This window comes from Anoplolepis gracilipes, chromosome 6, assembly GCF_047496725.1.
Source record: "Anoplolepis gracilipes chromosome 6, ASM4749672v1, whole genome shotgun sequence".
Taxonomy (NCBI): Eukaryota; Metazoa; Arthropoda; class Insecta; order Hymenoptera; family Formicidae; genus Anoplolepis; species Anoplolepis gracilipes.
Genome location: NC_132975.1, coordinates 14,391,768 through 14,407,584, shown reverse-complemented (window position 1 = coordinate 14,407,584; position 15,817 = coordinate 14,391,768). Strand labels below are relative to the sequence as shown.

The 15,817-nt window shown below is 29.2% G+C and overlaps 2 protein-coding genes and 1 long non-coding RNA gene across 6 annotated transcripts in view; 1 reads left to right on the top strand and 2 right to left on the bottom strand.

Annotated features, from left to right (window-relative positions):
• LOC140666541 (uncharacterized) overlaps window positions 1–5,188 on the bottom strand; it is a 180,828-nt gene extending 175,640 nt beyond the window's left edge. For both annotated transcript variants that reach the window (XR_012046777.1, XR_012046778.1), the window contains exon 1: window positions 4,929–5,188. This is a non-coding gene — a long non-coding RNA (uncharacterized lncRNA). The remainder of the gene's footprint in view (window positions 1–4,928) is intronic.
• Window positions 5,189–5,489: 301 nt separating this feature from the next.
• Window positions 5,490–7,956, top strand: LOC140666533 (damage-control phosphatase ARMT1). Of its 2 annotated transcripts, none has more exons than XM_072893808.1 (7): window positions 5,490–5,601; window positions 5,886–6,004; window positions 6,156–6,261; window positions 6,335–6,579; window positions 6,653–6,835; window positions 6,922–7,327; window positions 7,414–7,937. In XM_072893808.1, exons 2-7 carry the CDS (start codon window positions 5,922–5,924, stop codon window positions 7,762–7,764), a joined length of 1,374 nt encoding a protein of 457 aa, XP_072749909.1. In that variant the 5' UTR covers window positions 5,490–5,601; window positions 5,886–5,921; the 3' UTR covers window positions 7,765–7,937. The 2 variants fall into 2 exon arrangements, with proteins under 2 accessions (XP_072749909.1, XP_072749908.1); XM_072893807.1 differs by having other exon boundaries at window positions 5,501–5,652; window positions 7,414–7,956.
• A 936-nt stretch (window positions 7,957–8,892) lies between these two features.
• On the bottom strand, window positions 8,893–15,637 carry Sau (Golgi phosphoprotein 3 homolog sauron). Of its 2 annotated transcripts, XR_012046775.1 has the most exons (5): window positions 14,648–15,637; window positions 14,311–14,557; window positions 14,053–14,228; window positions 9,226–12,025; window positions 8,893–9,084 (listed from the first exon to the last, which is right to left on the bottom strand). XR_012046775.1 is itself a non-coding variant. In XM_072893816.1 (4 exons), exons 1-4 carry the CDS (start codon window positions 14,918–14,920, stop codon window positions 11,777–11,779), a joined length of 945 nt encoding a protein of 314 aa, XP_072749917.1. In that variant the 5' UTR covers window positions 14,921–15,637; the 3' UTR covers window positions 8,893–11,776. The 2 variants fall into 2 exon arrangements, 1 of the variants encoding a protein (XP_072749917.1); XM_072893816.1 differs by having other exon boundaries at window positions 8,893–12,025.
• Between the last annotated feature and the right edge of the window lie 180 nt (window positions 15,638–15,817).

Sequence of the window (15,817 nt, the reverse complement as noted above, 5' to 3'; positions counted from 1 at the left end):
TTTATAACTAATGAAAATATACGTCAATTTACCATATGTAAAATATAAACATTTTTCAAAAAGATTCCACCGTCAATTTTTTGATATCTTAACCCATTAAATTAAAAAGCTTGATATTTCAAATTAAAGTCCGAAAACTTCAAATCCGCAAAAGTTAAAGCAAAGTCTGATTAAATGAGAAATAAAGTCTTATTCATTATTTGCACTCCTTTGAAGCTTAGCTCTCACATAAAATCATCCATTTTTAATAACTTAAAATCCTTAGCATTTTTATTCTCTTCAAGTAAAAGTCGGCTCTGAATTTAACTAAAAATCCATAGATAAAAGGTAGTTCGCTAGCTCCGAGATATCTTGTATGATATAAAGTATAAAATTTTACAAAGTATGTAGTAAGTAGTTCAAACTTTAAAGTTTGAAAGCAATACAGTAAAGAAGATACGCGCTTTCGATAAGTCTCGATTACAAGGATTCTGCTACTTAATATGCAATTATCTACTAAAATTAGCTGACGAAGGATCAGTGTCCTCTTTATAACCACAATTTCCACACTTTTTTCCCCCCTCTCTCTTTTTTTTCTCTAAAATAGAGTTACAGAAGAAATGATAAATTCATTTTTAAATGCAAAGAATGAAAAAATTACATATCTGAAGCATTCCTTAAATTTCCGGATCGCTGATGGAATGTCTGAGGAATGCAAAATTTGCCGAAAAAATTGATCGATACGAAAGTTAGTTTGAAAATGCACGATTTAATTGAACATTCGTAATAATTTGTCTGCGCGAGTGGGGTGCAAACTCTGCGGTAGCGTTCGCGTGCGATTCGTCGGTGGCAAGGAATTAGCACGAGCTGTCGAGTAGACAATACGGAATTAATTATAATTAACTGCCATTCACAAAAGTTTCCACGAACAATTTTGTGGTCGCACCATACCCGGTTATAATGAACTCTCTCCTAGCAGCTCCTATCATTTACATACTCTTACATTCAAACTAGGTTTTCGTTTGGCTGCCGCGCGCGCTAGTTCGCGACAACCTCAAGAAACTTCTTTAAATTATGCCCTTTGGAATATACCTTTGATATGACGTAGAATATGGCATTTGTTGAGAACTTTCTTGCCAAGTTGAAGAAATATTGTTGCAACATCGTAAAAATGTAGACGACTGATTCTTGACTTTATCGCCAGATAACGAAGATTAAATATTTAGTAAAGAAAAAAAGTCGGAACAATTCAAGAATTAAAATACAGAACATTTTTATTACATAATTCTATAACTTTTAACCGCGCGCGAGTATGTGTATGTGTGTGTATAAGGAATTAGCTAATATTTAACATATCCCGAGATTTTAACATATCTCAAAATCTGGCATATGCTGATTAATTTTGTTATAACTTAGAAAATATTTTCAATTAATTTTCTCTTGACTTCACTTCTTCAAATTTTTATGAATGATTATAATTAAAAATTGTTTTACTATATAAATTATGAGAAAAAATTCTTTTAATTAGTAATTTTTTTATATACTATATTTATGATACAATATCTCACTATATTGATCTCACTATTTGACCGTTGGCAACGCTAGATTAACACGAATTAATTATGATTAATCCGTAATTAATTTTTAATTTTATTAATATATTATTTTTTATATATTATTAATTTAACTATTAATACTTTTTACCGCGCTTGTTACTCTTGCTCGTATTTCATCTCTTCATCGCAGGTTTTTCTCATTTCAAAAACTAAGCCAGCCATGTGGCCCTCGTATTTACGACTTTGTCCTATATAATGATTTTTCCCATATGACTCTTATATATAATGATGTTTCCCAGTGTTAATCAATTTCGCACAAAAGCTCGTAAAATCATAATGTCAGTTGTCATTATAAATAGAAAATAAAGAATATCCATTCACACACGTAAAAAACATTAAAAAGTTAAAAACATAAATTTTCTCCACTCATGTTAATAAAGTTATAAAATCATTTAATTTAATTTAACGATATCTTAATTTGCAAATAATAAATTTCTTATTTTTTATTAACAAATTAATAAATAATATGGAGCTAACAAAGTTACATAACTCGGAATACGTTTCAAAGAGTCAATTCTTGATACAAGAGAATGCAGAACATGTTACTCTCGCATATTTTAAAACTATATTAAACTTGAATGATAATATATGCAAAAAAAGAATTCGTGATAAAGTTACATTGAAAAAAAGATTAGCTCCTTCATATTTTGTTTTTATAGCTGGAAAAAATTGTGTGCTAATAAATGTTAAAACTTAAAAAAAAAAAATCAATATTTATATTAGTGTCTCGTGTATATATGGATATGTATGTATACGTATCTATGTGTGCATATGAATGTTATATCAGAAAATGTAAGGGTTACACGTTCGGCTGACGTTCGGCAGTGCATTATCAGTTCGCTTCGCGCTCATAGGAAACCGCAATTTCCACAAATTACACGGATGAAAACTGACTCTTGCGACTGTACACCATCGGCTACAGCGCGGTGGAATTCATGGGTCGCGGGTTATGCCGCATTCGGTGGTATGTAGTAATTAGCAACATTGCTCCCAGATCTCTCGTGGATGGGAGGATCAGGCTGTAGGATCTGGTGGAGGGGTGCGGAGACCGGCGAATCCGCTTGCACAGATTTCATTTCGAAGGAATAGAACGCAGTACAGTGCGGCGATATTATCTTGCCTCTATGTATTGTGACTATGACGTTTAATGATCGGACACTAGTCGAGATTAACGGAAGTCATTGCAAGTCGAGACAAAAATTATTTGAAAATACTCTATCAGAACACATGTTCAAAAGGTGTCCATAAGAGATTCACAGGATATTAAAATATATTTTAACATATTTTCTATGGATCTCCTACAAACATCTTTTGAACATGTTGCTGATAGAGTGATAACTTGATCACATCCTATCGCAGGAACAGTATTTCTAGTAAAATTTACGTAAAAATTGTAACATTCAGGACTCGAGAGAGCATTTACGTATGGCAATTAATTTTTAAATATTTGCTTGTTTTTATTAATTAATAATAAAAAATATAATGAAAAAAAAAATAAAAATAGTAATTATTATAGAAAACTATTTTTATTATATGTCTTTCAAATCTATAATCAAGAGTGTTTTTCTTTCATTATAATCTAAGATAAATTCTGTGGAAATTACAAATTTTGCATTGCAATAAATGCAAACCATTTATTTTCCTATTATTTTTAATTTTAATTTTTTTTTTTTTTACTATGAAGCATTTTTACCATCATTTATCATTTAGAATATTTTCCAGACAGTCTACAGATAAAGCGAGGAAAAAAATTGCATTATCAATTAATTGATTAATAAAAAAAATAAAAAATTGACGAATGGATCAAACAAGTTTATAAAATGAATATAATCGCGTCAGGTCGAGTAAATTAATCACATAAATAGATTATATAAATTAATTGGTTAAGAATCAATTTTTCTCTCTTAAAATTGTTATATTAAATTAGCTGAATAATAACGTAGAAATTAAAATTAAAATTTTTTTTCATAATGCTTTTCTTCCCCTCTTTCTAAAGTTTATCTGCATTAATATGTATTAATAGACATACTATTTTTCAAGGGAGAAGAGCGGGAAAATTTATTATCAGAATAATTTCATCCATCAACCTCTGACATTATCATGCAATATGCTGATAGCCCAAAATAGCACGACAAAAAAGTTAATCGGCACGCTTTGCATTCAATAACCACAACATTAAAATTCATACAACTACTGAGAAGGTATAGGAATTATTACGTATTATCCGCATATCCTAATCGATACAAACATGATGTATTAATATGGTTGCGGTAAAGACTATATTTCATCATGATTTTTTTTCCGCACGACAAAGTGTCTAAGATACGCAATACTCGGTGAGTTTTGCCTCGCACGTCTTTCCTATCTAAGTTTATTAAAGCACTTGTGCAGCTGTAGTTGAATTATCGCTAGAGTTTCCCATTTCAGTAACCGGCAAAAAGTGCACGAAGCGAGAGACGAAACAATTTGACCGTCTTATTCGAATCTTTTCTCTCTCCTCTAGATATCTATAATGCGTCGAGACTAACTTTTGCCGGGAACTTGCACCCTCCTTAAGCTAATGTACCTTAACAACGATCATTATGTAAATTTAAGTGTGATAGAGAGAAAGAGAGCATTTAAATTTACAGCTGTTGACTATAACGCGAGCGAAACTTTTTCGCAGAGTTGATCAATTTGTTTATCAGTATACACCCGGTATCTGCCTTCTCCAATAGCAGAAAAAAAGGCTTTTATATTTTTCGTGAAAACATTGAACAGAAAAAAATCTTCTCAAATATAATAATACTATATCATAATAATATATGTATCGGAAATACGATAATTAAAAGGAGCTTATTTTATTCAAACTGTTGTTTTAATTTTTGGGCGCAATAAGAAATTTTTCAATATATTTGTTTTATTATTTATTTTCCCAATTTTTTTATCTTGATTAATATTATCTGTTCTCTAAGTAATTTTTTATCGAACTTATAAAACTTTCACACACTGTATTCAAAACTTAGGATTATCAAAGTTTTTTCCTGCGATTAATCGCATGAGTACAAAGTACGCGCTGTTAAAAGTTAATATTATAATATATAATATTCATTTTTAAATTATAATATATATATATATATATATATATATATATATATATATATATATATATATATAATATTCATATTATATATATGTTTAAGAAACGGAAATATAAATTTTCACAGAGCTTTGTGATGCTGTAATAAAGCATAATCCAAGTTTTCTACAAAATATAAGAACAAAGCTCGCAAATAAGCGCTTCGTAATCGAAAAATCTGATTTTTTTATGCATTTATATAAAATTAAACTCACCGAGATTGCGGCGATCTCATCTCCCATCACGGAATTGCGAAATTGCATAGCCGCTTTTATGTATATGCACGCGTGTCCGTGAACAGATAGTGAATCTCGTTATCCATTCGCCTCGATCTACAAAACGATAGGGACAAAATGTAACACCGTTAGACAATACACTCGATCCGAGTCGTAAAGGCCGCAGTCGAGAAAACTTTCCGCGCTAATGAAATTTCTTTGCGAGAAAACTTTGGCGGGAAAGCGGCGGACACTACTGCCACTGCTACTGAAACCGCGCGAAGTTAATTACAGACGATAAAAGGAAACTATACAGATAAATGATGATTACCTTTTGCTCCTCCCCCTTCCTCTTCCACACTTTTGTATGATGCCCCTATCCAAACACGCATCTTAAGTTACAATAATAATAATTACTATAATTCTTATTACACGTATATACCGCGCACAAACACTCCGACCACTCGAGAGAGTATCGGAAAAATGAACGATTGCGCATGTTCTTGCGCATGCGCGTATATACATACGGGTACGCATGCGCATCGCATATTGTTTTGGAGAGATGGACCGTCTGCTACGTAGATGACTGTTCTACTTGAATGATATTTTTACGTTCGTAGTTAGTTCTTCAAGATCTAACAGGGATAGACTATAAGAGGATACATCACGTTCAGTAAGTACAATGACAGAAAACAGCTGTAGTTCATTTTCGACAGTTCTTATGGTTTGTACACTTACTTAACCTCTTCTCTTTAAAATATATTTCCTTAATAATTATTATAAAAACAAAATTAAACGAATTTCATGATATATCTTTTGTTTTGTTTAAATGCATGAAGTGTGTAAAGGATACGATGCGATACAAAATAATGTGATAAATCTAAAAAAAATCATATTTAAAAACATTTACAGATATCTGCTATTATCATATTTTTTTTTTTTTTTTGCTTTCTATAGATCTTGTTGTCTACTCAGGCTTTATCAACAGATACCATGACTGAAGTAAATTCTAGAATCCTAGGTTTGCAGGACATATCCACTCCTTTTGGTGTACCGCTCTCTGGAATATATAAACGGTGAGTTTAATTTTATATAAACGTACAGAAATAAGATTTTCCTGGAGATTGCGCTTCATTATTTTTATCTCTGACCTTTCGCCTGCTATCAAGATTTTGCAAGACTTTTGAAACAGAAAAATATGGAAATAATCTTGTTTTTATGTTACAGAAGTTATGCTTATTTAACGTTAAAGGATAGACTGCCAGTGATATTAACAAAAATTATTGATACAATGTGTCAAAAAAAGAATGAAATTGTATATGTATATGGCCAGGTAATCTTATCCAGGCAACATAGCAGTGTTCTAACATCTTGATACAATATATAAATAATATTAATTATTACAGGATGCGACAAATGATATCAAAGATATAATAAAATTTATAAGTAAACTAAAAAATGAAATAGTTACTAATAAGACTTTGAAACCCATACGTTTGAATGAAGCAATTAGTAACGATGCGGAGGAATGGAATACATATTTGGAAAATAAGACACATATAGAAGGTGAAATACCTACATGGTTCAGTACAACATGGTTATACTGCGAAACATACATGTATCGTGTATTAGCTCAAGAAATTAGTTTAACGTAAGCTTTGACATATTTTGTATGGTATAAATTTATATAGAGCAAGCTAAAATATTGTTTTTTACAAAACTAGGAGTAGCATGCAAAATTATGATCCATTTGAATACATAAAACAAGCTGCTTTCATTAACTCCATTGATTCTATGAATATTCTTGCCTCATATGTAAATGACATAGTATGTAATAAAGGATACAATGAGAAAAGCTCAAAGAATGATTTTTTAAAATTATTAAAGTTGAGCTTATGGGGTAACAGGTAGCAACATTTATATATACATTATATATACAATCACCTCTTCTAAAATACACAATGTAAACACTAATATATTACTATATTTACAGATATGATTTATCTGCAAGCGTAGGATCTGTTCAAAAACATACTGATAATCCATTGAATATACTAGACTCCTTGGATGAAAATATATTAGTAAACGATTCAGAACTTGCGTGGAATATTGTACAAAAGAAGACAGATAAAAGTGTTGATAATATTCATATAGTGTTAGATAATGCAGGATATGAACTCTTCTCTGACTTGTGTTTAGCAGCATTTTTGGTTACTATTGCACCTGCAACTAAGATAACATTTTATGTAAAAATATATCCGTGGTATGTGAGTGACACGACAATTCAAGATTTCCGCTGGACATTAGATTACTTGGATAGTCTCGATCAATATCCAAATATGAAATTACTGGGTAAAATGTTCAGGGATCTTTTGGACCGTGAAATTTGGTGTATTAAGGTATATTTAATTTTTATTTTTATTCAGTTATTATTTATAAAAGATTCTTTGCATTATATATACTTTAAATCGTTTTTATTAAACAGGAAGAGTCCTATTGGACAGGACCATACGATTTTAGGCAAATGAAAGAAAAAGACAGAAAGTTATATACTCAACTTTCTGATGCTAAATTAGTAATATTTAAAGGTGACTTAAATTATAGAAAACTCCTAAGTGATATTAATTTCGAGTATAATACAAGTTTTGCAACTGCATTGGGAGATTTCCGACCCACAAATATTTTGAGCTTTCGCACTATAAAAGCTGACGTTTGTGTTGGATTATCGCAAGGTATGGCTGAAACATTATTCGAAAAAGATGAAAATTGGATGATATCTGGAGAATATGGTCTTATTCAAATCGCTGTTAGTTTAGAAGTCCCTGAAGAGTCTTAGATCTTTTTTTTTCCTGAACAGAAATAAAATAAATTTGAATTATTAATCATTATAATTATATATACTTTTATATATATATATGTTATACAAGAAATAATACAAAATAAGAATTATGTACATATATACAAAAGCTAAAGTATTTGATAGCCAAACAATTTTTGTATTTATATTTATTATAATATAAATCTATCTGTATATTTTGATGTAATTTTGTGCTACATTAATTTTATGATCTGTTACAACTTGTATAAATTTCTATATGTACATAAATAAAATCTATATTTCATTAATTTTTTTAATAAGTATTTTCTTATAAATATCTTACACTAAAATTTCACGTTTTCTTGACTGACAATAAGCTAATGTACATCTATAACTATCTCATATTAATCAAATTTTCTTAAATGTGGTCAAAGAAAATACTACTGATTTATAATATTAAATTAAACAACATATTGATAAAACAAAGTAGTAAAAAATATTTTAATAAATGTTTACAATTTGTTGGTAGATGATAAAAATTATCTATATGTGTATTTACATACATACACATTTATATAACACATAAGTTAAAAGTAAATATAAAATCATAAAGATTTTTTGTTTCTTCTTTACAATTGGACAATATACTTTTACAGAATAATCATGATTCATATATCCTTTTCTCTCTTATAATGATTTTATTCGATAAAATGTGATACATCTCTATATGACAATTATTATGCAACTAAAATGTTGCTCAATGTTACATTGTATTATTATCGATAATGAAACTACACTTTTCTGTTTCTCTGTATTGCATATATAAGATTAAAAAAAATTTAATAGAAAATAAGTGTTTCTTATTTCTATTTTTTGGACTTTAATTGGCGGTATATTACATATGTATGTGCACATAAAATTATAGAGCAAGTCTAGATATATAGAAATATATATCATATATATTTACACAAGTATTTAAATATAAAATTAAATTTGTTTTAGTTTAAATAATTTGATATTAATAAGACTTGATTTCATATATATACACACATTTTAAGTGTAATAAATTTCACATATATAAGATATTAAATAAAAAAAAATTTTAACTGCAAAATGTAAGAAATAAATAGCATTTTGTTATCAAAATAAAATAAAATAATTACATTTATTATCAAGCACATCCACATTTACATCTGTGTAACAGTACAATGATTAATAGGCCAGTTTCTTAAAACAGTAATTAGAAATTTATATCAAAGATTTGTCATGTTAAAAACTTTTTTGATTCTTAATTTTCTATAATAAATATCCAGCTGTATGCCTCATTGAAAACTGCACCTGTAAACAATGACATATGTAATTATAGCTGATAGAATTTGAAAGATATTTCTCAATAGATTTTGCACATCAGCTGCAAATATTTTATTGTCATTGTATGAAATATATAATTCTATTCCAATTAAGCAGAACTTATCTCACCATATTTGACTCTTCACTTCAAGTATCATAAAGGATGTTTTATCAAGTATTAATAGAATGCTCCAAAGATTCTTTTTTTTCTGAATTTCAAAATTAAGTACAAAAATTCATATATTATAATAACATGAAAAACTGTATGAATAAAATCAATTTAATTACTTATGAATATATTAAGTTATAAAGACAATAATTATAACAATAGAAATAATAATTATAATAATTAGTAACAATTATAATAATAGAAATAGTGTAAAGATAGCATATTTATATTTTCAATAAATGTAATCTGAACACTGGCACGAGTTTGCTTTTAGTTGAAATAAAATTCTTTTGCGTGATAATATAAAGTAACACAAAATCTACATCATTCATAAAAATACTTAAACAAATAAGATGTGTATACATATATATTTTTGTATTACTCTTTTCTATATGAACATATACGGAAATGACAAAATCATGGTTATAGTATCATTATAATTGAATAGCAATATACTGGATTTTTCATATGCAAAATACAAATCAAAAATAAAATAGGCATTATTACAAAAGATGTGTATTATATAATTCTCAAAAATGTTAAAAATTTGATATTTTTTTCATATGTATATATATATATATATATATATATTTATTATAATCTAACACATTTCCTATTTATTCAATATGCGTACTAGAGACATTCAAAGAGTAAATGCTGTAATTAAATTGATATAAAAACAGATTAAAAAAAAAATTAATTTTGACTCTACTACTTATTCTCATGCATAAAAGAATAAAAATTTGACAGAGGAAGATTAATTTTTTTCGAATATTCCCGATCAAATAGCATTTACTGTTCAAATGTTTCTTGCATTTTTATCAGCTATATATACATCACATATGTATCTATACAATATTAGTTATAGAGAAAGCGAATGAGAGTAAATATATGAAGTATTTGAATTCATATTAGAGCTACTTTTGTTATACAGGTAACTACAAGTTTCTTACATAATATATCTTTTATATGCTCTGCTCTTATAATATATTCCATTCATTAATGAAACCCTACCCAGTAGTAGTTTATATCCAACTCTAATCTAACGGATCTGCTGAAACAGATAAATTTATTGATAAACTCTTCCATAAGATATTACTTTCAGTGTTAAATAATTATTTACAAAACTATGTTTAAAAACAAGTAAGAATGATTCAGATAATATAAAATATTCCTTAAAGTAGTCCTCACATATTTTTCGCCATATTTTTTAATAATCACACATATGTACAGAGTATGAAAAAAATAATTTAAATAAAATTTTGTTTTTAAAAATGTTTTAAAAAATGAAAAAGTTTACATTATATTTAATTTATAAAAATGAGTTGTTTTTAACTCTTCCTTTGAATAATCTAAAGGATCCCTCTTATAAATGGAGTACTAATCAATTTTTTTTATCACAAAAGAATTTCTTATATTCAATTGATAGATTATATAATAAAATTATCATTTAAAAAATTCTAAGTACCATAAAATATATCAATAACAAATAATAATTCGACATTTTTGTATTTAAATCTGAATACATTTTACTGCCACATAATACTATTAATATAATCTTTTTACATATCAGAGAACATTGTAGATAATGATCTGTATGAAGTAAACATTTATTATTTATATAGAAGTAGAAAGAGCGTAAAGAGAATTTTTCATAGAATTTATGTAACATTTAAATGATTATTAGGAAAATATGACATTTTATTTAATGTCATACCAGGTTCACCATACGTAAAACTTTAATCTCTATAAGCTTTATCTGCATGATGAATAAAAAATGGTAATTAATAATTCTAAAAATCTTTTCGGTAATTAAAAATCGTTTCTGGAAAGATTGAAAGAGTAGATTGATGTAAGATTAATTATAAGCTTAAAATATATTCAATCAAAAATAATTCGCGCACGCATGAATATAACACAAAATCATAGATATACTATTTATAAACAAAGAGGCACATGTAAATTAAAAAATAGAATTTAAAAAGATATATGTACATATTCATATATTTCAATTATGGCTAACAACATATTTCAATAATGATATATCCAAATTCCTTCAACATACTACCACCTAGCAATCCGTTTTGAGGCACCCCGCTTAGTGTCCCGTGTCTCGCATTATGTTTACAAACAGACATATTCGTGAACACGATAGACACTAAGCAAAAAGCATAAAATTGAAATTTCAGCACAATATAACGGCTTCTTTCCGAATGGAAGTAGCACTATCGAGCACAAAACATACATTCACACTTTTGGACTTATTACCTCATATAATATTTAAATACGAACATTTGTTATTCAACTATATCAAATATATTAAATAACAATAAATGGAAATATGATTTTAATCTCCTAAAAAAAGAGTAATCTCCTATGTAGTTTGAATACAGATAATTTGGTCTGAATGATCTTTTTTTTTGTATTATAACTAAAAGACATGCAAAATTTGTAGTCATATTATTCACACTAGTATTCGATATTTATTCCATATAATTTACGAGATAAATGTTACTTGGTGAATGCAGCAAATACAGCCCAAAGTACCGGATTTGCGTTACGTTTAGTAGCTTCCGCTTCAAAATCGAGATCTAATAATGTCCGTACTCTTCGCATCGCAACTTCGTAATCGTCGTCCGACAATGGGGCAAATGCATTTTCTAATACATCAGCTGCATGAGCTAAAATAACTAATGCTAACGTTCGTCTATCCATTCGAGCGGCATCATTCACCCAACGACCTAACACGGCTTCTTGGATCTGAAAGATAAAAAGGTAACATATGTTATCTATTTGTAAACTATGTAACATGTATCAATATTCCCATTAATATCTTTACATCAAAACTTATTTTCATGTTCTATTTTTTTTATATTCAAATTTTATTATTAATTTTAGTTTAATGTTAACAAAAGAATTTTTCATATGTATTTTCCGAAATTAATTAAAAAATAAGGGCATTTATTAATAATATTGTTACATAATTAAATATAAATTGATGAAAAATTTTTGTACATTAGAAATTTCTTTTCTTTTAACAAATAATTTTTAAATAATTTATAAAATAAACAATTTATATTTATATACAGAATTATCTTTGAAAAATATTATCTTATTATTTATATATCAAATTCGTAATAATTATGAGATAGAAAAAAATAACATCATGTGTATATATATATATATTTAATTTATGTTATCTTTTCATTTCACACAACTTCTAATCAATGTAGTAATAAAACACGTATAGAAGATAAGATATTACTTCCTACGTAGATTATAATATAATTTAATATTATAACAGAAAGTGTCCTTTTTTTTTTTTTTAAAGATAACTATTACGATAAACTAATAAAGGTTAAATTTCATTGTGGAACGTAAACTTTATTATGATCATAAAAAATAATAGCTCATAAAAACTAATCGTATTGAAGAGACAACTTTTTTTTTCTTTTTATCACAGTAATGTACATATCATCAGTAGTATGTATGTCATTGTAATGCAAATTATAGCACTTTTTTTCAATAAAATTAGTGTAAAAAGAAATTTGACTTAACAAAAATTTATTAACAAAAAAATACGAATCTTAGATTTGAAATTTTGTTTAGTAAAGATATTACTTTTGCAATTTTATTACTCACAATCAATTTTTAATGTTATATAATCAATTAAATGTTAACATACTATATTATAAAATTTTCAATGTATGAAAATTAACATGAATAATTCGTAATGAACTCATTAATTAAAGACAGTATAATGAAGAATTAAATTTTACATATTGTCTAACATAACATTAATAAATGCTAAATATTAACAATATAAAAAAATAATGACAAGTTGAGACATTGTATGCAAAAGATAATTGTTGGAAGAGGGATATATGTAGTATATAAAAAAATATTTCAAACCCATAAAATTTTTGTAATTCTTATATAAATTGTTAAATCAAACGTTATATAATAGATAACTCAAACGTTATATAATAGATAACTATTGGTTTTATACTAATTGTGAAAGGCATTATAATTTATAATAATAAGTTTCTCAATTTTATTTTATTTAAAAAAAATAAATAAATAAACTTGTCATTCTCTTCTTTGATATGCATGGTGTTCTTTGATATATGTACATAGCTTATAGGTCTACCATTGTGTTCACAAAATAGCATTCAATGCATAATAACATTTATGTCACATATCGTCTAGCTTCTTTAAATTAAGAAATAAAATAGAAAAGCCATGTGTTTTTGCCACATTTTAAAAAGATACTCTATCTCACGGATAAAAAAAAATTAGGCAATCCTAATAATAAACTTATCTTTTTGAAGCTACGCATTTTTTTACTTATGAAAACATTCTATAAGAATGTCTAACAACTTTCTTATTAGATAAACAATAATAGTACTTGTTATCCAATGTCAATTTGATACTATATGTAGCAATAAATTTTATATCAGTCTGTATATTTTAATCCGTAAGCACTTGATATAAAACAAACTACATGTATAAACTAAATTTAGAAATGTGATTGCATGAATCATTTTTTTTATCCATGAGATAAATATATAAATATATATATATATATTTATCTCATGGATAAAAAAAAATGATTACTTATTACATAGTAAATTTTTAAAATAAATTGCTCTAAACTAATATATATATATATATATATATATATATATATATATATATATATTAGTTTAGAGCAATTTATTTTAAAAATTTACTATGTATAGGTATGTGTATAATCAGAATGTAATATAAAAAAATGAATAATTTACCTTTTTTACGAGACGACTTTTGGCAAGATTATCGGTAAGAGGATGAGTTGTCATATCAAACAGTAAGAAATTTTGTTTCTCTGTAGTTAAGACACCTTTTTCAACAAGATTTTTCGCTAGTCGTTCTCTGACATTTTTCAATTGATATCTTAATTTTAAGGGATTCCATGTTTCTCCTGCAACAACATACAAGATATTTCAAGACAAATACCTTGCGCGTATATGTATATATACATGTATATAAATAAACAAACTGACCACTAAGATACTCTATCCAACTTGGCACAGTCTCAGGCGGATCTGTGTCCCTCAAGTGTTTCAGAGCCTCGTCTAACAACACATCTCCCGTAGGTGCATCATTTTTCAATAAAAGTTTTCTCGCTAGTAAGCTCTTCTTCCGCATACCAGCTTTCTCCAATTCCACTCTACCCCGAAAGCCAAGTTCCGCCAAGATACATCCTCTCAATCCAGAACTTATGCAATCATTCCAAAAGGAAGTGTATCCCTATGAAAGGAAGGATATAAGGGGTCAACGATTCGCGGATAGAAAAAAAACGCATAGAACCCAGGGGAAATTTCTAAAACGTAAATAAACCTCTTTGTCCTTTAAACCGAGCAGCAGGACTTCCTCCATAAGAGTCAACCGCGTCTCCTTGTCCGAGTCCTCGTCGATAGTGGGATTGCAATTGAGATCCTTCTGGGACGAGTAGTCCGTGTCCGGGCTCTGGCCGGACAATTTGTCGTTGTGACCGATGAGGTCCGCGTTCGCGCTGTCCTGACCGAGTCCGCTGCCACCGCCAGCGGCGCTCCCGCCACTGCCGCTGTTGACCACGCGTCGTCGTTGCACCAGCCCGTCACCGCGATTCATCGTGCGAGGCAGGTACTAGGACGGGCCGCTTGAAAATACGTCCGCGTGTCGCCAGATACGCCACCGTGTCACCACCGCCGTGATGCGACGTGATACTCCTCCACGTCCTCGTCGTCCTCCTCCTCGTCGTCGTCGTCGTCGTCGTCGTCGTCGTCGTCGTCGTTGTCGTCGTCACCGTCCGACAATCAGTCGCAGACGTTGTTATTATTATTACAGATTGACAGGAACATTTATGACGTGTATACGGTAAACACTTGGTGCCGTTGACGTTTATTCCAAAGCGACATGTCTTCCAAGATGGCCAATGCGCCTCTATCACGTCCACGTCCGGCTGTCGCGTTTACGACTTACGACTCGTGCTGGACGATTCGGGGCGGCTCGTCACGCGCGACACGACGAGCACGAGGGACACGGCGGTACGCGGAAAAACGCGTTGCGTATTTTACGCGTTCTTGCACCGTCGAAATTTAATCCCCAAGTACTCCTGCGATTGTGTATGTGTCGGTCGCGTCACGTTACAACCTACTCGCACCGAGCGACCGACACGTCCGCGAGGAAGTTTATCGGTGTATTGTAAATGTCGCGCGCGAATTCCGAATAAATTCGAAACATCCGTTTGAGCTTTCGGCCTCTCTGCCAAACACGCGTTATTGCGTGTCACGCAGAATGAAAAACACAACGAATATGTGTAGCCACATATACGTTCCCGTAGCTACGACAAGAGCGAATCAGTGTCGCCAGGAGTCGCGAGAGTACCCTGCACTCCGTCAATGAAAAAGTCTACTGACAAGTTTATTTCTGCGACGATTCTAGGGAATATAATGCGGACCAATCAGCTTTCTGCTTTTTTCACACACATGCGATTAGATGTTGATGCAAACACGTTGCCGCGTCTTT

What these genes read in the sequence shown, in the direction of transcription:
- LOC140666533 (XM_072893807.1), top strand. Translation starts at nt 5,611, where the DNA reads ATGACAGAAAACAGCTGTAGTTCATTTTCGACAGTTCTTATG. An exon ending in CATTTTCGACAGTTCTTATG is followed by an intron (nt 5,653 to 5,885) that starts GTTTGTACACTT and finishes TGCTTTCTATAG; the next exon opens with ATCTTGTTGTCTACTCAGGC. An exon ending in GCTCAAGAAATTAGTTTAAC is followed by an intron (nt 6,580 to 6,652) that starts GTAAGCTTTGAC and finishes TTACAAAACTAG; the next exon opens with GAGTAGCATGCAAAATTATG.
- Sau (XM_072893816.1), bottom strand. Translation starts at nt 14,920, where the DNA reads ATGAATCGCGGTGACGGGCTGGTGCAACGACGACGCGTGGTCAACAGC. An exon ending in TCGGTTTAAAGGACAAAGAG is followed by an intron (nt 14,558 to 14,647) that starts GTTTATTTACGT and finishes TTCCTTTCATAG; the next exon opens with GGATACACTTCCTTTTGGAA. An exon ending in AAAGTCGTCTCGTAAAAAAG is followed by an intron (nt 12,026 to 14,052) that starts GTAAATTATTCA and finishes TTTATCTTTCAG; the next exon opens with ATCCAAGAAGCCGTGTTAGG.